The sequence below is a fragment of the Anolis sagrei genome, chromosome 1 (genome assembly GCF_037176765.1).
Source record: "Anolis sagrei isolate rAnoSag1 chromosome 1, rAnoSag1.mat, whole genome shotgun sequence".
Classification (NCBI taxonomy): Eukaryota; Metazoa; Chordata; class Lepidosauria; order Squamata; family Dactyloidae; genus Anolis; species Anolis sagrei.
Genome location: NC_090021.1, coordinates 57,888,978 through 57,909,846, shown reverse-complemented (window position 1 = coordinate 57,909,846; position 20,869 = coordinate 57,888,978). Strand labels below are relative to the sequence as shown.

The 20,869-nt window shown below is 35.9% G+C and overlaps 1 protein-coding gene across 9 annotated transcripts in view; it reads left to right on the top strand.

Moving 5' to 3' along the window:
* RYR2 (ryanodine receptor 2) overlaps positions 1-20,869 on the top strand; it is a 361,257-nt gene that overhangs the window by 250,420 nt on the left and 89,968 nt on the right. For all 9 annotated transcript variants that reach the window (XM_067464901.1, XM_067464907.1, XM_067464890.1 and 6 more), the window contains 17 exons: positions 1,214-1,487; positions 2,610-2,724; positions 3,593-3,725; positions 4,134-4,237; positions 5,089-5,224; positions 7,283-7,469; positions 8,198-8,303; positions 8,966-9,086; positions 9,997-10,166; positions 11,089-11,309; positions 11,944-12,034; positions 13,354-13,494; positions 14,300-14,463; positions 16,201-16,279; positions 17,779-17,868; positions 18,568-18,705; positions 20,302-20,379. In XM_067464901.1, the coding sequence (XP_067321002.1) occupies positions 1,214-1,487; positions 2,610-2,724; positions 3,593-3,725; positions 4,134-4,237; positions 5,089-5,224; positions 7,283-7,469; positions 8,198-8,303; positions 8,966-9,086; positions 9,997-10,166; positions 11,089-11,309; positions 11,944-12,034; positions 13,354-13,494; positions 14,300-14,463; positions 16,201-16,279; positions 17,779-17,868; positions 18,568-18,705; positions 20,302-20,379 (2,348 nt within the window). The remainder of the gene's footprint in view (positions 1-1,213; positions 1,488-2,609; positions 2,725-3,592; positions 3,726-4,133; positions 4,238-5,088; positions 5,225-7,282; positions 7,470-8,197; positions 8,304-8,965; positions 9,087-9,996; positions 10,167-11,088; positions 11,310-11,943; positions 12,035-13,353; positions 13,495-14,299; positions 14,464-16,200; positions 16,280-17,778; positions 17,869-18,567; positions 18,706-20,301; positions 20,380-20,869) is intronic.

The window sequence follows — 20,869 nt, the reverse complement described above, 5'->3', positions numbered from 1 at the left end:
GGGATGGAGTCCCATGGTCAAGTTGCTGCTATAGAGAAAGCACTACCATGTAGACCACCATCCTTGCCTCATGGCCTAGTGGGACATGCAACTGGACATCTATAGATGCTCTTAGGTTTCAGACAGGATTACAAGAGAACAGAAGGTTTTTCAGATATTTTTGTCCCAAATTGTTGTAGAGCTTTGTGGGTGAAAACCAGCATCTTGAATTGAACTTGGAAGATAGATTGAAAGCCAATGCAATTCTTGTAAGCCTGCACTCTAAAAGACATATCTGGTAGTAATCTGACCACTACGTTTTATACTAATTGTGAAGTTCACACCCCATAAAGTACATTGCAGTGGTCTAGTTAGGAGATAATTAGATATTATTCGAAAAGATGCAACTGGCTTACCAAAGTGAAATTGGACAAGGGCACATCCAGCCACAGCAGCTACCTGGCCTACCAGGAGTATATTACTGGGTCCAGGAATATCCTCAAATTATGATCCTGATATGTAAGATAGAATGGAAAACTATTCATAAGAATTTGCAGTATGATTCTTTCGTCAGTTTTAAATGAGATTGAATTAGGTATTGTTAGCATACTTTGATGCTTTGAGTCTCCTTTGTGGAGAGGAAAAGTGGGGTATAAATAAACATAATAAACACAACAACAACAACAACAACAACAACAGCATACTGAGCCAATTCCCCAAAACTCCAGATGATCTCCCTGATAAACACAGGGAACAGTGTCATGTCTTTGACACAGTCAACATATATAAAAGCATCTTGTGGCTCGAGCTATTAGCAGGACGATGTTGTTGCAACCACATTGTGCTTAAGGATTTATTTGCGCTTTTTATGGCCACTGTGGGAACAAATGGATAGTTAATTTGATATAGCTAGGGTTTTTTTATTGGTTCATCTTTCTTAAAATAAAATCTATTTGGGGCTTTAGGCATATTTAGCAGATGAAATTTTAACATGTGTACTCAAGAATGTTTTAATAGGGGAGCATGGGAATAACATATACAATCTGCAATTCTTCTTTACCTTCAGGATAATGTTATGTAATTGGAAATATTTTATGTAGTACCTTCCTTAACTAAGAAAAAAACCCACATTTTTCTCAATTTTTAAATTGAACCAGCAGAATAGATTTACTTGATGTTATCACATATTGAAAATAGTTTTGTTTTATATTTTCCTAATGCTTTCTACATTTAGCGACTCTCCAGCAGTTGATATCAGAGACCATGGTACGATGGGCTCAAGAATCAGTAATCGAAGACCCAGAATTGGTGAGGGCCATGTTTGTTTTATTACATCGCCAGTATGATGGAGTTGGTGGCCTAGTCCAAGCCTTGCCAAAGACATACACCATTAATGGAGTATCAGTGGAAGATACTATCAACTTACTAGCATCTCTTGGGCAGATCCGTTCTCTCCTCAGTGTTAGAATGGGCAAGGAGGAAGAGAAACTTATGATTCGTGGATTAGGGTAAAGTATTTCTTAACTACCCATTATACTATTAAATAATTTGACTGTAAACTGACTCTTCTAAAGTAGATATTGAGCTCATGTGACTCATTGCTAAAGTTGAATAATATGAATGTTTAAAAACTAGGGAATGAATGAGTACAATCTGAAGTGAGGCATTCTCTTCAGAATTGCTTTTATCAATCACAACTTCTGTAAAGTGAAGGTTTATAGTGAAGAAAACAGTATGTAGTTTATAGGCAAATTTCATCCAAAATCTTAGCTTCTTATAAATCAAATAATACAACTGTATATCAGAAGTAGCATCGGATGAGTATGCCTTTTTTTTATTTTCTTCCATGTTTGTTTATGTTAAATTTAAATTTGTTCTTGTTCTGATAATGAAGACATTCACAAATTTTAGCATCAGTTATACTGCTAACTGATGCTAACACCTTTCCTTCATTGGCATGATTTGTTCATGCTGTCACTTATGCAGATATTCCTTATCTTGCAGGCTAACATATCTGGCAGCTTCAAATGGCTGCCTGTCTTTAAAGTTGGAAGTGCATGGTTTAGCAGTTCATCTGCTACCTAACAGCACTGCCCATGCTTTCCTTATCCCTGTAGTTTGGCATGAAACTGAAGTGAAATGTTTATAAGTACTACAGGCAGTCCCCAAGTTATGAAAAAGTTACGTCCTGTAGGTTTGTTCTTAAGTTGAATGTGTATGTAAGTCTGAACAGGTACATTTTTTAAGTGTAATTTCATCCAAATCTCCCCCCTTCCTCCCCTCTCTCTATAGTTTTGGATAGCATAGGGAAAGGTTAACACCCATGTGGTGTTTGTTTTGCTGACTGTGCCCCTGTTCAGAATATTTCACCTCACTTCCTGTCCCTTGGATAATTGGATTTGGGGGGGGGGGTGGCTTGTTTTAGAAACAAGGATTGATGAGAAAGCTTCCCCATAATGACTCTTCCAGAAGTGAAATTCCTTCTGAGGGGTAGATTTCTCTCGTTTTCTGTTGTCACACTCCTGTTCTGAACTATACGTCATTTGTAAGTCAGATGTTTGTAACACAGAGACTGCCTGTAGTTCCAAAACAAATGTACAAATACTTTTTTCTTTTTGTTTCAAACATAGGGATATCATGAATAACAAAGTTTTTTACCAACATCCTAATCTTATGAGGGCGCTGGGGATGCACGAAACTGTAATGGAAGTAATGGTGAATGTTCTTGGAGGAGGAGAGTCAAAGGTAATGTGCTAGAAGAAGGCACTTCAGATACTGTTTGCAATGTTCAACATAGCTACTTAACTCTCATTGAATAGGAAAATCCTATTTAGTTCAATGAAAGTTTAAAATTTTGTTATGTAACTTAACATTACATCATCTGTTGTTGTGGGTCCTTTAGTAATTCAAAGGAAGGAAGATTGATCTAAATGTTTATGTGTTTCACTTCATTTTCTTTCATGCCCTTATTGGTAAACAGAATCTCTGACTGTTAGGTTTCTTTGGAGGAACCTTTTCCACAACAAAATGTAATACAGTATTGAGCACATTTTTCTGAAATTTATATTGGAGGGGAATAGTTACATCTCTCCTAGCCCTTTACTCCCTCTGCTATCCTTGGAGGAGTTTCAGGCCCCATCTACACTGACGTGTTTCTGAATGCAGATTATCTGATTTAAACTGAGTCTACACCACTACATAATCCAATTTAATCTGCATTTAGCAACTGGATTATATGGCAGTGTAGACGGGATCTCATCCCGTGATGAGTAATGGCAATTATGAGCAGTATGAACCACGACAGACAAAACTGGAATGGGATACAATGAAAAGCAGGGATAGGAAGTTTGTGGTATTCTGCTTTATGTGAGAAAAGGGGAGTTTCATAAAGAATTACAAATGAGTGGATGGGTAAGAAGAGAAGCCAAGAAAGAGTAATGGGTGTTTCTCCATACCATTGTGAGAAGATGTGCAGGTTACTGGTGGCTTAGGTGTATTTTGGTATTTTTTTTCTGAGTCAATTTTTGTAATGTGTAAAAAAATAGAAAATGATAAAAGTGCAGTGGTTTTATTCATAACCTTACATGTTTCTAACATAGCATTCTTTATATAGGAAATCACCTTTCCTAAGATGGTGGCCAATTGTTGTCGCTTTTTGTGCTACTTTTGCCGCATTAGTAGACAAAATCAAAAGGCTATGTTTGACCATCTTAGTTATCTTTTGGAAAACAGCAGTGTTGGTCTTGGTAAGTCTTAACAGAACTTATTCCACCACTTTGTAGTTTGGAGAACCTTCTCCCTAAGGAAATGCTCAAATAATTAAATTTGTGACAGTGAAACCCATAAAAGTGGAGGGCCAACTATGTAACTGTATCTGACACTTTTGAACATCACCGACCGTATTATTAATCCAATAAAAGTTTAAGTATACTGGGATTTTTGTGTCTCCTGGGACTATCCAAAAATATGTATAGTGTTTTGTTTATAGTGTGATAATATTACTAAATAATATCATTACAGTGTTGGTATAATAGTACTGAATCAGCGAATGTCTAATGAAACATATTTCTGAAAATTAAATTTACTGATCTGTGATGTTATGCATAGAGTCATATTGTGAATAAATTAAACTTTTTGAAATATTGTTTTAACAGCATCCCCTTCTATGCGTGGGTCAACACCTTTAGATGTTGCAGCAGCTTCTGTTATGGACAACAATGAACTTGCACTAGCTTTGAGAGAGCCTGATTTAGAAAAGGTATGTCCTCTTCTGAATGGTTGATGTGGCTTTACACATTTATATCATGCTTACCTTAGTAAGTATAAATACACATATATAAATGTAAAGTAACAGCAGTTTTTATTCTATGTGAAGGATAAGGTCTCTATGTAAGGCAATGTCATTGGATTATCATGTATCACTTCATTGTCATGGTTCAATGCTATGGAGTCATGGGAGTAGTAATTTTACAAGGTCTTTAGCATTCTTTGACTAAATGCTAGTTCTTCACCAAACTACAACTCCCAGGATACTGTTGCGTTGAGCCATGGCAGTTAAAGTAATGTCTAACTAAATTCATTCTACACTCTAGATCAGGCAAAGGAAACTTTTTAAGATGAGGGCTGCACTGCTGACCGGGCTGGGAGGTAGGGGGAGGGGGAAGCCAAGGGTTGGTTGGGGGGGAGGAGGCTAAAAGCAGTTGACATGGGGAAGGTGGGGGAAGGGTTTCATCAAGAGCCCTGGGCTGCCATGTGTGACTGCAGGATCTTCCTCTCAGCAGAACACTGCTGCAAGCATCTGCATCCAGACTGCGGACCTGGATTTGCCTGTACCTGATCTAGATGCACACTAGGTTTCTTTGAGCACATGTCACATCACTGAGGTTATTCTTTTTTAGAGGACATCCATTGTATTGTTTTATTAAACAGTCAAATGCAGATAAGTTTAAAGATGATATTGTGGGACTGACTTTTCACATTGGTCCAGATGGTACTGATTTTTTTTTCACAAGACAGAACAAAAATGAAGAAAATATTCAATTATGAAAGTCTGGTTTGGACTTTTTTTGCAGTAAATTCTTTTCTTTTTAAATTTTACCATGGTCTTAGGTAGTCCGCTACTTGGCTGGATGTGGTTTGCAGAGCTGTCCTTTGCTGATCTCTAAAGGCTACCCAGATATTGGTTGGAATCCTGTTGAAGGAGAACGATATCTGGATTTTCTTCGGTTTGCTGTTTTTTGCAATGGTACTGCATGAGGCAATACATTATACGCATCATTGGTTCTTTCCAAATAATTAGAGCTGTATTTCAAAATTATAGTTAATGAACTACGATTCCTCAGCTTTATTTTGTGTACATGACTATTCATACCATAAATGATGAAAAACTGAAATTTAGGGAAATTTAGCATACGATGGAATTATTTTCATTATAGAGAGAACTTAGGAGTAACACACAGCCATATAACCCAGAATACCAAGGCAGTAAATCTCACAATATCTGCTTTGAATTGGGTTATCTGAGTCTACACTGCCATATATCCCAGTTAAAAGCAGACAGTATGGGATTTTATAGAGCTATGTGGAAGAGGCCTAAGGCAGTTATTTCATTTGCAGCCAATACAATAGCATTGCTTTTTAACTGTCTCCCTAAAGAAATTGAGATATGCTGGGGTAATTACTTCCTGTAGTTTGTCCTAGAATTCTCAAATACACATCCCATGGAGAATAGGGTTGGCCTGAGGCAGGTCCGTAGCCAGGATTTCGATTCGGGGGGGGGGGGGCTGACTTTGTTTGGGGGGGGGGGCTGAGTCCGAGTGAAAGAGGGTCTACCCTAGCAAACCTTTTGTATCGTTACCCCAATACCCCCATGCATATGGGATATATTGAGCATGGTGATCAGATCATGATAATAATAAACATAACAGTTTAAATAGTGCACCAGTAAGGCCTTTTCGTGAACCACTATGAGAATTTCGGGGTGGGGGGGGGGTGGGGTGAAGCCCCCCAAGGCCCCCCCCCCCAGCTACATGCCTGGCCTGAGGAAGCCAAAATGGAACATTATGCTGCTTATAGCAAGCACTTTGGAGAACAAGAAAATCAAGTAAAATTAAAAAGAAGAGAAAAGATGGAAGTATAACACATCACACTTTTATTTTCTTTTATCTGTATGTTGTAATTACCCCGCAGTTTTCTTTATCCCGGTTCATATTTCCCATTTTCATTCATCTACCTGCTATTATTTTAATGGTCACCAAGAGATCAAATATGAGATTCTGGAGTCATGAAAATGATGCATTCGATGTTATGAAGTTAGTCCTTAAACTAGTGGTTGGGTTGGTTATCCACCTTGCAGCTACAGGCATAAGCCCAACCCAAAGTCTCAAGTGCAAAGCCCCAAGCACTGGGGATGGGGGATTTATGACTCCTACACAAAGTTCAGAGTCTAACGGGGAGTGTCTGAATTGTAGCCTTCCCCCCAGTTGCCTATAAAATGGTGGCTGCCCATCAGGCCTGCTTCTTTTGTTTCAACCATGAATAACCCTCCCACCCTCAGGTCAATGTGATTTTAATGCTGGGCTGTGTAGGCATTACCCCATTCCCCATCAAGGAATTTTCTGGCTGGCTGTTGCCTACCCCATAGTGTCATTGTTGTGTTGTAGTAATTGGCATTTGATGGTGTCACTTAAGTAATTTGAAACTGGCATGATAAAAAAGTAGATTCAGTACTCACCGTGGCACTCCCTATGTGGGTGAAGGGTAAATTTCTAGAACAGCTTCTCTGGATTCCATGGCTTGAATAGCTGAAAAGGGGATATAATGGGAGTTTCTCACTTTTGAAAAAGGGAATGCCCCTAGGATGGTCTTTCATAAAAATGGTTGGGATGAGCTCTATGATAATTTGGATTTCTCTTGGGGTTTAGGTGCTGGCCCATTGGGTGGATTTAATTCCCACTTTTTTGCAGGTTGCAGTAGTTACACTAAATAATTACACAAATAGATGAAATATTGCCCCCTTTATACCATACACATGTTGTCTAGCCTCTTTATTTTGTGGTAGGGGTGCAATGAAACATACTATAATTCATCCATACTAGGCTTTTTCTTCCTTTTTTCCCTTCAGCCACCATAGTAGTCAAATCTTGTTTTCAGCTATATCTCAAAATGAGTAAAACCTCAGCCCCACCAGGAATAGCATCATAATTCCTCCAGCCATGGCCTCTCATGCCTCCCATGTAAGTAATTACAAAAATAAACAAATCCTGACTTGTGCCTTTTACAAATGTTTCCTGTATGATTGTAGGAGAAAGTGTTGAAGAGAATGCTAATGTGGTGGTCAGGTTACTCATTCGGCGTCCTGAGTGCTTTGGACCAGCACTGAGAGGAGAAGGTGGAAATGGCTTGCTTGCTGCCATGGAGGAAGCCATTGACATGTCAGAAGACCCTTCAAGAGATGGACCTTCACCAACTAATGGATCCAATAAAACACTGTAGGTAGAATAGAAGTGATGCCTTCTTCAGATCAAATTTTGTAAACTATTTACATATTTAATTGTCCCTTAAACAAGGAGCTTTTTAAGGAACAATTAAACCAGAATCATAGAACTATAGAATCATAGAGTTGGAAGAGACCTCATGGGCCATCCAGTCCAACTCCCTGCCAAGAAGCAGGAGAATTGCATTCAAAGCACCTCCAACAGATGACCATCCAGCCTCTGTTTAAAAGCCTCCATAGAAGGAGCCTCCACCACACTTTGGGGCAGAGAGTTCCACTGCTGAACAGCTCTCACAGTCAGAAAGTTCTTCCTAATATTTAAGTGGAATCTCCTTTCCTGTAGTTTGAAGCCATTGTTCCGTGTCCTAGTTTCCAGAACTGAAACAGAAGTCCATAATATTAGTAATGAAACCTAATGCAGGAGGTAAAGCACAAATTAGTTTTCAAGTAATGCTTCTAAGCTTTGTCTAAAATTATATTGTGCTATGTATAATTTTTTGGAAATTTAGTTTAAATTTGCTAAGCTATGGAAGCATGGAGTGATACTTATTTATAAAGTTGATTAAAAATTCAGTAGTATATTAGTAACCCAAACTATAACTAGCTTCCACTGAAAACTATTTTAACTGAATGTTAGGGACTGAATTAAGTTTTGACAAGTCACATTACCTAACAGATTTTACTCTGATCCTGTATTTTTGTTCTTTTGGAAAAAATAAACAGAAGTGAGGTGGAAGAAGAAGAAGATACTATTCACATGGGAAATGCCATCATGACTTTTTATGCTGCTCTGATTGATCTCCTAGGACGCTGTGCCCCAGAAATGCATGTAGGTTCTGTTGCTTCATCCCTTTTATTATCTTTATTAAAGTCTACTCTCTGCTCATTAATTCTGTAAATCAGGACACCCATGTCATATTCCTGGATTTTTGGCTCAGAGAGGGGAGATATTAGCAGACTAGGAACATTCCTTGTGTTTGAGGTGATACCAAAATATTGATTAAAAACACAAGTGGGAAAATAGCCCAGTGAGGTCTCAGTGACATGGCATGTTGCCTGATTGAGACAATAAATTTGATGACTAGATGAGAAGATTAAAAGAGAGGAATGAATCAGAATAAATGCAAAGAAAACCACAGAAAGATTTTCATTCATTGTGTAGATAGTTTTTGGGTTCATTTCAAAATATCTATGGGAATGAAAATAAGAACTGGCTGTAAAAATGTTTTAGTGTTTCATATTGAAGATTTTTTTATCTGCTAATTATATGTGTGTACATGTGTTCATATATATGTGTGTGTATGAATGATAATTATATATTTATATGAATGTATCATTAGCAAAGAAAACCTAAACAACTGCAGAAAAAATATCTGGACTGCACACCATTAGAGAAAGCTATGCTAGGATATGACTTTTGTGACCACTTTCAGATGTCAGAATTTGAATACTAATGATTAAAAACAAATAATTTCATTGCTTCTTTGTTAGCTAATCCATGCTGGCAAAGGGGAAGCCATTAGAATCCGATCTATTCTGCGATCTTTGATTCCTTTGGAGGATTTGGTGGGTGTAATTAGCATTCCTTTCCATATGCCAACAATAGCAAAAGGTAAGACATTTACTGTTTTTCTTATTTACATTTACATTTTTCTTAAAACCTGACTGATTTAAGACTACTTATTCTCAGTGTAATGAAAGTAGAAATTAAAATGTTAACCTTCCCCCATTGCTCTTGGAATGTACGATATTAAGAGCAGCAGCCATCTTGGAGTACTGCTATGAGAACGCTGTATGCAGGAGTGGGTTGAATTATATTTGGATAGAATTGGGAAATATTCTTCTGTGCCTTCAGCAAATAGCAAAGATGTAGAATAAAATTTAGATTAAAAAATGTTGTCCATTACTTTTGGAATGATCCTCGTAGCCTAGCCTAGCATGGCAGATGATTTTACGTTGATTTATTTTAGTGAGTGACTTTATCTGATATAAAAATGCAGACTGAAGCTTCTAATTTGCAACAAGGTATGAGAACATGACTATCATACAGTGATTCGTTTAAAGTAAGCTGAAAGTGCATATGCAGGATTTTAACACTGTTTTCCACAACAAGGAGATTAAACTTGCATGTTGGGATACTTGGAAATTGGAATTGAGATTGCTTAGTTTCTGTTGCTACAATTCAGTGTTTCTCAAACTGTGGTCCTCCAGATGTTTTGGACTTCAGCTCCCAGAAATCCCAGACAGTTTGCCACCTATTGAGAATTGTGGGAGCTGAAGTCCAAAACATTTGGAGGATCACAGTTTGAGAACCACTGATACAAGCCCTATAGTCATACAGACTTCACACAAAAAATGTCCAATTCACATAATAAAATAAAAAATAAAAAAGTTTACCTTTTTGCATAAAAACAATCTGAAGGCGGCTTGGCTTGTGTGCTCAGTGTTCTTGGTAGGAAGTAGCTCTGTGATGTAATTTTCACCTATGAAGGAACTCTAGCATTGATTTCTCTTTCCTTCAGATGGTACTGTGGTGGAACCTGATATGTCAGAGGGGTTTTGCCCAGACCACAAGGCAGCCATGGTATTATTCCTTGACAGGGTCTATGGGATTGAAGATCAAGATTTTCTTCTACATCTTCTAGAAGTTGGCTTTCTACCAGACCTTCGTGCTGCTGCTTCATTAGATACGGTAAAAAATAATTTCCAATTGGTAGTTTCTCTCTTTTTTATCAGTCTGTGTATATTTTGAATGTATAAAAAGTATGACTATTAAGTCAGATTCTTGATTCAACTTATTTGATAGGAAGACTTAATTTTTTTAAAACAAAAACGAAGACCCCTTTATTCAGTGAAAATTTTCATAACTAAGTAATATGCATTGAGGTAGTATTTTTAAATGTTTTAAATAAGTATTTAAATTAGTAGGTAGTATTTGTATTTGGAGAAAAAATTAAATAAACAAACAAACCTATGTTAGCAGGGGCTTCCTATGCATTTTGGTTCCAGATTTTTTTATAGCTCACATAACTGGTAGGGTTTAGTTTATATGATATATGCATATAAATTTGCATTTTCATTTGAAAAGGATGTGCCTGAAGGCTTGTCATACATATTTGTGAGGTTTTGAAAGAAATAATCGGGTATTCATTTCAAATAGTTGAGGCATCTGGGAGGCAAACTGTTTGTTTTTCCAAAACATTTTTCTAAACTAAAGGTTATATTTTCAGATGTCTTGGGAACCCAATGCTAGTTGTAATACCAGAAAATATATGTTTGTCTTGTAGGGTTTATTGAATGTTTAAAAAGGCATTCCCAATTGGCTAGTAGGCACATACATAACAAGCTTCAGCATAGGAGCTGAGCTTTCTATTACAAGCAATGAAAAACAAAAATGAAGAAACAAAAAGTATTATGTGAATTGAATGAATAATCAGTTACATTTGTGGATTTGAAAAATATACACTGAAGCTATCTATAAATCTCGTATTACTGAATACCCTGATGCCTTTTTATTCTTTACCCTCACTGAAAGCCAATGAAACAATGTAACCATGTTACTGTGTATGCAGTAAAATCTACCTGTCTGAATAGCTTTACAATTTATTTTATAGGTTGCTCTGAGTGCTACAGACATGGCCCTGGCTCTCAATCGGTACCTCTGCACTGCTGTTTTGCCTTTATTAACTAGATGTGCTCCTCTTTTTGCTGGCACAGAACACCATGCTTCTCTTATAGATTCCTTGCTACACACTGTATACCGACTTTCCAAGGGCTGTTCTCTTACCAAAGCTCAGCGGGACTCTATTGAAGAGTGCCTACTCTCCATTTGTGGGTAAGAATAAAGCCATCATTAGGAAAATGTGCAAAAATCATTGCGGATGATGATAGTTATAAACCTCAAGATTACTTGTATCCTGCCTATGTGCTAATGTATTTTGAAATCATAATAGAAGATCAGAACAGTGTACAAAATATCTTCTTGGGAGCAAGCTCCATTGAATTAACAAAGTTGGTTTGATGGTTTATATACCACTGTTATCTCTTGATTCATTCATGCTTAGACTGCATTTCATAAACTGCAGTCCATGACTGAAATATTGGGAGAAGCAGTAATGAATGATATAGGCAGCTATAGATGAAGTTATTTGCTTTATGCCTTGCACCTTCTAAAGGAAGGTGCTGCAAAACTTTTAAGTATTATTGTTTGGCTATTTTCTAGATATAGAACACATTTCAGCTTGGGTGTGGTGGTTGTTATGGCATCAATGAGGGACATGCTTTACACACACAACTTGTATTTATTAGACTTGCCAAAGAGTTGCTTTGTGTAAGGATTGTGTGGTTTTACATTACAAGGAAATGTAGTACAAATCCAGAGCTTCCAGTTTCCTGCTTTGTGTGGCTACAATTTGGACATCCAGATTTATATTGTTCTTTATTCACCTTTCCTTTTTTGTAACCTGTAGTCAAATGAGACCTTCAATGATGCAACATTTATTGAGAAGATTAGTATTTGATATTCCCTTGCTAAATGAGCATGCAAAGATGCCTCTTAAGGTAATTGCCATCTTTCATTTTCACTTCCATAATATTTTACCAGTCCCTCTTGCCCTCATGCGCCAGAAGAAAGCATGTTTTTGATATTAGAATCAGCACTGTCAAGTGAAGGAAATTTTTCAAAATGTGGTCAGTAGCATCTTGTATAATCTTCAGAACACTCAATTTAGAATAGTTGGGGTAATTCAATGAAAATTATTTTAGTTCCAGCCTAACAGCTCACTATTACACTAAAATGAAAGCCACCTAAGCTTCAGTGCTGTTGTGCTGTTTGTCTATTCACATTCTTGTCATTTTTAGGGTTTTAATGACTGGTCTGTGAGCTGGTAATAATTTGGATTTGCAGACAATAGCTGATTGAATGCTCTTTGATGCAGAGCAGAGGCTTTCATCTGCAGCAATTTTACATTTTACAATTCGTCTTCAGACTTGAACTCCTTGTGCCAACTCCCATGCTTTTTCAATTGCTTCTATTCTAGCTTTTCAGTTAGTTACGAAACCTCCAGAGTATAAAAAGGAAGTGCCTGGAAAGAGGAAGTATTATTCTGGGGCAGGCCTGCACAACCTGTGGCCCTTGAGGCATGTGTGCCTCCAACTCCGATAAGCCCTTGCCAGCTTGTGCAATGGTCAGGAATTTTGGGGGTTGAAGTCCAAAAACCTGGAGGACAACTGGTTGTGCAGCCCTGGTCTAGAGGCATCATTGAATGGTAAATGAGCTTTCCAATCCATGGGTCGCAACCCCAAATGGTTTTTCTGTGAAATCACTTGGCAGTGGTCAGCTATGAAAATTTTAAAAAGGGGAAACAAAAAAATCATGTCATCCAAATGCCATCATGCTTTCGTTTTGGGTTTTATTTCCTTTTTTTCTACATAACTCTGTGAGCAGATTTCCAATGCTTTTTCAATTGAAAACCAAAACATGAAATAGATTAAATGTTGAGAATGACATGAGGTTAGTATTAATGAAAATTCAACTGCTAATGTTTAAGCTTGTTAATGAGTTATAATTTCAAACATTGCATTAAATATGTTGTAAGGTAACATGTTGAATTTTATTATACTGCAAAATGTACTTTCATGTGTTTTCATTAACCCTATTAAAAAGCCTATTTTTAATGTATTTGAAGTCATGAGTCACTTTGCCTCTATAAAATGGGATCATGACTCGAAAAAAGGTTCAAAACGGCTGATGTATAGAAAAGTAAAAGCAGCAAAGATCCATGAGGCATCTTGTACTAACAGTCTTATTCTGGCATAGCTGTTGCCCACACAGTTTACACTGCATTGCCAAAATTGAGCTATTGCCTTTTCTTTTGTAGTTGCTGACAAATCATTATGAAAGATGCTGGAAGTATTACTGTTTATCAGGGGGATGGGGTAACTTTGGTGCTGCTTCAGAAGAAGAACTTCATTTGTCCAGAAAGTTGTTCTGGGGTATTTTTGATGCCTTATCTCAAAAGGTAACTTTTAAAGTTTATTTTACAAGTAGTAATTCTCATCCAAAGATCAGGGCATAGGATTATTTACCCTATTTTATGGAAAATTAAATTTACTGCAGATTTTTGCATGATACTGCAGCAAGTCTGAGAAAATAACATTACAATCTAATAGTCACCAAGGCAGTATATTGCACAGATAGGACATTTCATGTGCCCCACAATGAGTACAAAAAGGGACTCTTAGTAAGTGGGGAATCTTTTTATTTAATTCCACCAGTATTGTAGAATTATGACAAAATGTGCATTTCCCCCATATCAGCTAGGTTTTCATTTGTGTTAAATATTTCTCATTTCCTTTTGTCAAAACTAGATAGCCTTTTTTGAATTAAATATTACAAAACCACAGAGCAATGCCTTATTTTTTTCTTTCAATTTTGCTATATCTCATGTTTAATTACTGGAAAAGAGGCAATGGATAAGGAAGGAAAAAGACTGAAGAACTCTCTATGACTGCTGTGATCAGGACAACTTAACATCAACTCCACAAAGTTATTTCCTTTTAATAAACTGACAAGTTAAATGTTAAGACACATCTGATGTCTAGTTTGGCTATAAGCAGCCTAACTTTGAAATGCAAGGTTGCCTGTAAATCCTGTTCTTGTAATGATGAAAGTAGAACATGCTGTCTTGAATATTATAACCTGGATGACCTGAAATGAAGGAGATGATAACATGTTTAGTGAAGTATTAGTTATTTTCTTGCATAAAATAAGATACCTTGAGGTTTTTTTTGCTAGATCCTATGCATTCTGTTTTGTCTCTTCAGAAATATGAACAGGAACTATTCAAACTAGCTTTGCCCTGCCTGAGTGCAGTAGCAGGAGCATTACCTCCTGATTACATGGAATCAAATTATGTTGGTGTGATGGAAAAGCAGGCTTCTATGGATTCAGATGGGAATTTTAATCCACAACCTGTTGATACTTCAAAGTAAGTATTTTTTAACAATTGATTGAAGTAAAAATACTTGATATTGACTGCATCATTTGAAATAATTTTGAAATATATGTAATTTCCCTTCCTTCTGTGGCTTTAAAATATTTGTGTTAGAGTGGAAGCTACTATACTAAATAGTCATCAAATCATCTTTTAATTGTTTGCTAAATGTGTTCTTGGGCTGGAGAGAGAAAGAATCCATGCATGATGAGTTTCATCCAACTGCTGTCTAGAACAGGCAAGGAAATTGCTGCCATCATCAGAGAAAAACAGCCATATATGGAACATAAGAACTTTAAAATGTATTTTGTAGGATTATTTATAAATGAAAAACATTGCTTTCATTAATGCAGTTGCATTCATTAAGACTGAGTTTGTGCCTATTGCCCACCCATCAATGAAATAACAAGACCAAACAACTGTGTTGGGATGAATATGGACAACATTTATTAAATTTTTACCTATTTAAACTTTCTTCATGAGCTGCAGCCAGCTAAAAGTGGTGGTTTGAACTTGATGTTGTGTAAACCGAGGCAGTGGTCATCTCAGACCCACTCCTCAGCTGACTTAGGCAAGACACCTGAGTTCCCCACATAACTCACAATGAATTGTAACCAGGGCAACTGCTTAGGGAAGCTGCATAGAGTATTCAAACCCTAAGTTGAGAGACTTCCCAAGATTAGAATTCCCTCACAGCTCCAAGGCCATTTCTGTTCTCAGTTGAGTGAACTTACTTGTAGGGGTTGCCATTCCTGGTCCACACAAAAATGGGTGCCTTAGGTGCACACTGAGATGTAAATTGTATCCCCTTGTTCTGCATGACAGCCTATTTTAATGGCTCAACCAATTACCCTTTAGCCTCAGCAGTGTAGGATAGGTGAAAAACCTTTGTTAAAGGGGGGAGGAAATTCCTACCTGGCCCTGAAGTGACCCCTTCGTACACTGCTGTAGGGTGAGAGGGTAAACCAACATTTGCTGCTCCAATGCCAGAAACAGAGAGGGGCGGGTGCCTATATGTTGTGCAATGCCTCTAGAACTTGGTCTCCTTCATCGGGGTAGACAAATAGCCCTCTCAGTTTTTTTATATTTAATTATTTACAGCTATAACCATTTCTTGCATGATATTTTTTCTATGTAGACCCAATCAGTTGTTTTGTGCCCTCAAGTTATTTCAGTATATGGTGATCTTAGGTTCAACCTATAATGGGATTTTCTTAGCAAGATTTGTTTTTTTTAAAGGTCACCATTGCCTCCCTCTGAGGCACCTTCCACACTGCCATATAATTATTTATTAATTATTTATTAATCAATTTTATATACTGCCACTCCCCGAAGGCTCACAGTGGATAATGTGGATTATTACAATATACATATGCAATACATTACATTTAAAATCAAAGAAAAGTTTAAATCAACAAGATAATCCAGATTATCAAATCAAATAATCCACATTATCTACTTTGCACTGGATTATATGTGTCTACACTTCCATGCAATCTAGTTCAAAGCAGATAATCTGTATTTGATATGGCAGTGTAGAATGGGCCTGACACTATCATTGAATTAGTGTATGATACAAATCTTTCATGCAATACAAATATTCATGAATGTTAGAATTTGACAAATAAATCCAATGATTACAATATGAAAAAGTGCTTTTTTTTAAAAAAAATTAAAATGTAGAAGGTATTATAATTAAGGCAAATGTTTGTCTCATTTCTTTTTTCCTAGCATTACAATTCCTGAGAAACTAGAGTACTTTATTAACAAATATGCTGAACATTCCCATGACAAATGGTGCATGGAAAAGGTAATCCGTGGGATGTACACATGCCTCTCTTTTGCGTGTATATGCCAAAACATCTTTAAAGTAATCTTAATTGCTTAACAACCCACACATGTTTTTCATTTCAGTATAAATCATGGAATCTTGTTTATGCTGCATTACTAGAATTATTTCATTTCATTAATCAAAACATTTAAAAATGTTTTTACCTTCTATGAATTTCATCAGATGAGAAGTTCAATTTTGTCATTTACTCATGTCTAGTTTATACTTGCATTTCTTCATTACACATATGGATGGCAGCATTTGCATGCTTGTCCTTTAAAATGTTGTTTGTCAGATAGAAAAATGAAAATACATAAACCATGAGGTTGATACCTTCAACCAGCAACCAGGGTGAACCTCCACTGCTTTGGCACCATCAATATATATATTTTCATTAGATGTAGACGGTTTTTTAGATGGGATATCTTGACAACCCTTCCTTAAGTGAGAATAATTTGTACAGAGTAAGCTTAACACATTCATAAGTGGATTCAGAGCCTTTCAGATAAAATATGTTAGAGACCAATATTTACTCTTAAGTTGGGCCAACCATAAAATCATGTAGTATTGCCCCCAGCTCCCACTAGTATTTGAGGGATGAATATCTTCTTAGGGATTTTTCTAATAATTGTATTTTTGCAGATTTCAAAGTTCTTCCAAGCCTTCTTATATCTTCCTTTTTTGTTTGGGTAATGCTATTCTTTATATAATAATGTATATCCAAACTGCAATCATAATTGGATTGTTGTAGGTTTTTCAGGCTATACGGCCATGTTCTAGAAGCATTTTCTCACAACATTTCAACTGCATCTATAGCAGTCATCCTCACCACCTCTGAGAATCCTTGCCATAGATGCAGGCAAAACGTTAGGCAAAAATGCTTCTAGAACATGGATGTACAGCTCGAAAAATCTACAACAACCCAGTGATTTTGGCCATGAAAGCCTTCAACAAGGCAATCATAACATTTTTATATCAGTTAAACTGTCATGGCTCCGTATTATAGAACCTTGGATTTTCTAATTCATTAAAGTACTTAAAATTTTGCAGGGACCTACTTTGAATTTCAGTACAAAAGTTCTCTTGCAGAAGGTTCTCAATACCATATGAAATTGCAAATCACAGTATCCCATTGCATACTATTTAAATGGTATGAAACTGCTGTAATTGTTGTGTGGGTCCATCAAAGAGTAGCAGTATACAGTTGTTATTAATCTATAATAGCATATAAGCTTGCTGTTAGTGTGTAATATTAAAAGTGAAAGATCATACTTGCAGTTACATGTAGTGAAATGTAATGACTAGAATGTAGGATTTCATAACTGCTATAGGAAATATAAAGATTAGAGTATACAAAACACGAATGGTATTTTGCAGGGTGGGTGTAATATACTGACAGCATGCAAAGAAAGCATCCAAAGCACAAATAACATCAAGATTCCTGATCAACTTATCCCTCCTTTTTTTAACTTTGTCAGTTTGCAAATGGGTGGATATATGGTGAAACATACTCTGAATCTTCAAAAGTGCAGCCATTAATGAAACAATATAAACTATTAACAGAAAAGGTAAGAAGTTTGTGTCAAATGTTTCATTTGTAGTAATATTTCTTTTTTCAGTTATTGGAACAAGTAACTAGGTTTGTTTTTCTCAAGAATAGACATGTGAGAGAATGCTTTCAAAGTTTGGAAATCAACATGAACAACCTCTTCCCATGGGATGAGAATTTCCCATCAATTTACATGCTGTCTTTTAGCCTGAGAGAAAGTTTTTCAGGAGCTTCCGAGAAAGTGAGAGAAAACAGAAAACATTAGAAACAACCACATCCCAGACCTTTCTTTTTTTCTCTTGAGTAGAACTAGAAGACAGGGCCTAAGACCCATAAAAAGTGTGTTCCAGAGTAGTCTTCCTGATGGAGATTATCTTCACATATCATGTAGATGATCATAAATCCATCCTTGCACTTTCAATTCTAAATACATATTTTTGTTTTGCTTTACATCAGTGGCATTGATTGCAATTGAAGTTGCTTCAAAAGAGTGCATAAATTAAGCTAGATCTCTTCATTCAGAGATCTACTTCTGCAATATGCACTTGCTGAGTGATGTCTTGTTTTATCATAATCTTGAATGTTAAGTCAGCTGTGATGAAATGTCTGAAAGCTATCCTGGTGAATTACTGGAAGCCACTTGTAAGGCATTTTGAAGGCTGTAGTTTCTCCAGCAGTTGCTGATGACTAATAGGATGATCACATGTGTTTTCCCTAGGAAAAAGAAATTTATAGATGGCCAATCAAAGAGTCTCTGAAAACCATGCTTGCTTGGGGATGGCGGGTTGAAAGAACAAGGGAAGGCGATACTATGGCTTTATACAATAGACCACGTCGGATATCACAGACAAGTCAGGTATATCCTGTGTCCAGTTGCTAGTATTTCTTGTGCTTCTATAAAGAACAGCAATCCCTTATAGCCTCTAGTTATATATATTGATGATAAAGAATTCATTTAGGGCACAGATTTGGCATACCATCTCCATGAGGATTTGTTTGCAGTTATATTTTCACATATTAAAAAGAGTAGTGAGAAACATCAAAGCTGTTTCTGTATGTAATTCTGAGTACAGGTTGAGTATGCCTTATCCAAATGCTCGGGACCAATTGTTTACATAATTTTGTGCATGAAACAAAGTTTGTGGACATTGAACCATGAAAAAACAAATGTGTCATTTGGAAAATTCTAGATTCTTAACTATTTCGGATTTTGAAATTCCAGAGAAGAGATGCTCAACCTGTATTACAAGTAACAATCTGAATTTTGTATTACAGTAATCATATTATCTACATGTATTTCAGATTTCCTATTTGTAACCTGCATGGAGAGAGTTAGTACAAAAACAATGCCTTGTTTGAGTTTTTTCCCCTGATCCCAATGAGAATTTAAATGGTAATCCAAACTGTTTTTAGGTTGAAAACATGACATACATTTCTTACATTTCTGGACCTAAATTTGAATTTTGTGGTTTTTTCCTAATGTAATTTTTTTAAAATCCCTAAATGGGGTTAACTGATTAACAATGTATTACTTTTATTTCTTTTCAATGCCAAAGCTGATGTGATAAAAAAAAGCACGTCAAAAATTTAAAAGTAGTAGCTTTATTGAAATATTTTTTCTTTGCAACATCATGACAGATTTCTGAAATTTGGGGAAAATATTTAAAACTTTTCAGATTACGATGTAGTGGAATGCCTGTATTGTTTGTTTAGATCTGTATGTACTATGCAATAATGATTTCTCTGTGTGAGAGACATAATTTTTGGAACATGAGGTTTAAATAGATTAGAAGAAATGTAACCACTTGTGATAAATTATTATTATTTCAATACTTCATAAAAATAGTTTTGATCACTGACAAAATTTGAATTCTTAATCTTTAGATAGTTGCAAGGGGAGAGTATGAGAAAGACAACTGTGGTATTTATGTTTAAGTATTATGTTTTCCTTTTGTGAAAGGTAAACCCTTTCTTCAAGGGGCATCAGGTATAAATTTTCAGTGAAATATCTTCACTTTAATAATACAGTCACTATGACTGAAATAACTAATGCTGGATGCAGTTAAATCATTAGCATCTATCAAAATATTTGTAAGGTCTTTGTTTTAAGGACCTGCATGTTTTATCTTTTGATTCTAATCCATATGTTTGTCATTTTACTTTGAATCCTTCTACATGTCAATTATTCTTTGGAGTAAATGGAAAATTGACAGAATGGAGTTCAAAGTGTACAAAAACTGATAATTTTGTACTTAAATGCATTCTTTTCAGTATATGGTTTCATTAATCTGTCTCATTATGCAGTTTAATATTAAAATATATGTAAACTGAATACATTGTCAATTGCCCCTTTCCCTACTGGTTCATTAATATAATATTTATCCTCTGTAAGCTAACATTAAACTTCTGTATCATTCATCTTTCCTTTAAACATCTGTTAATATTTATTCAGGTTTCTGTAGATACTGTCCATGGCTATAGTCCCCGTGCAATTGACATGAGTAATGTTACCCTCTCCAGAGAACTGCATGTAAGTTATATCATATGTAATGTATTAGCAACAACGAAGGAAGTGTTTGCTACTTTCCCATTATATAATCTAAATTCTCTCCTTATCTCTTGGTGGCTACCCTTTATATATATTAAAATATTGGAAATTATACAATTACACAATGTATGGAATAAAATATATCAAACTTTACTTTTAAAATATTTTTGTTTAGAAATTTGGTACACTTTTCACACTTGCTTTGTTTTTAAATATATCAGATCAAGTCACTGATTTAAGCATACTGGTTGCAAGCACATCCTGAGTTTTCTGTTTCGCTTTTCTTGTTGCTACAATAATGAAAAGCACCTACTGTATTCAACTCCTGTCTTAGGTAGCAAGAAATGATACTTATATATACAAAGAGATTTCATTCATAACCAATGTTTCAACAAATCTATAGAATTTATCTGTATTCTTTTTCTTTTCTTGTACTGTTTTAGTGCTTTCACAGTATTTTATAGTTTTCTAC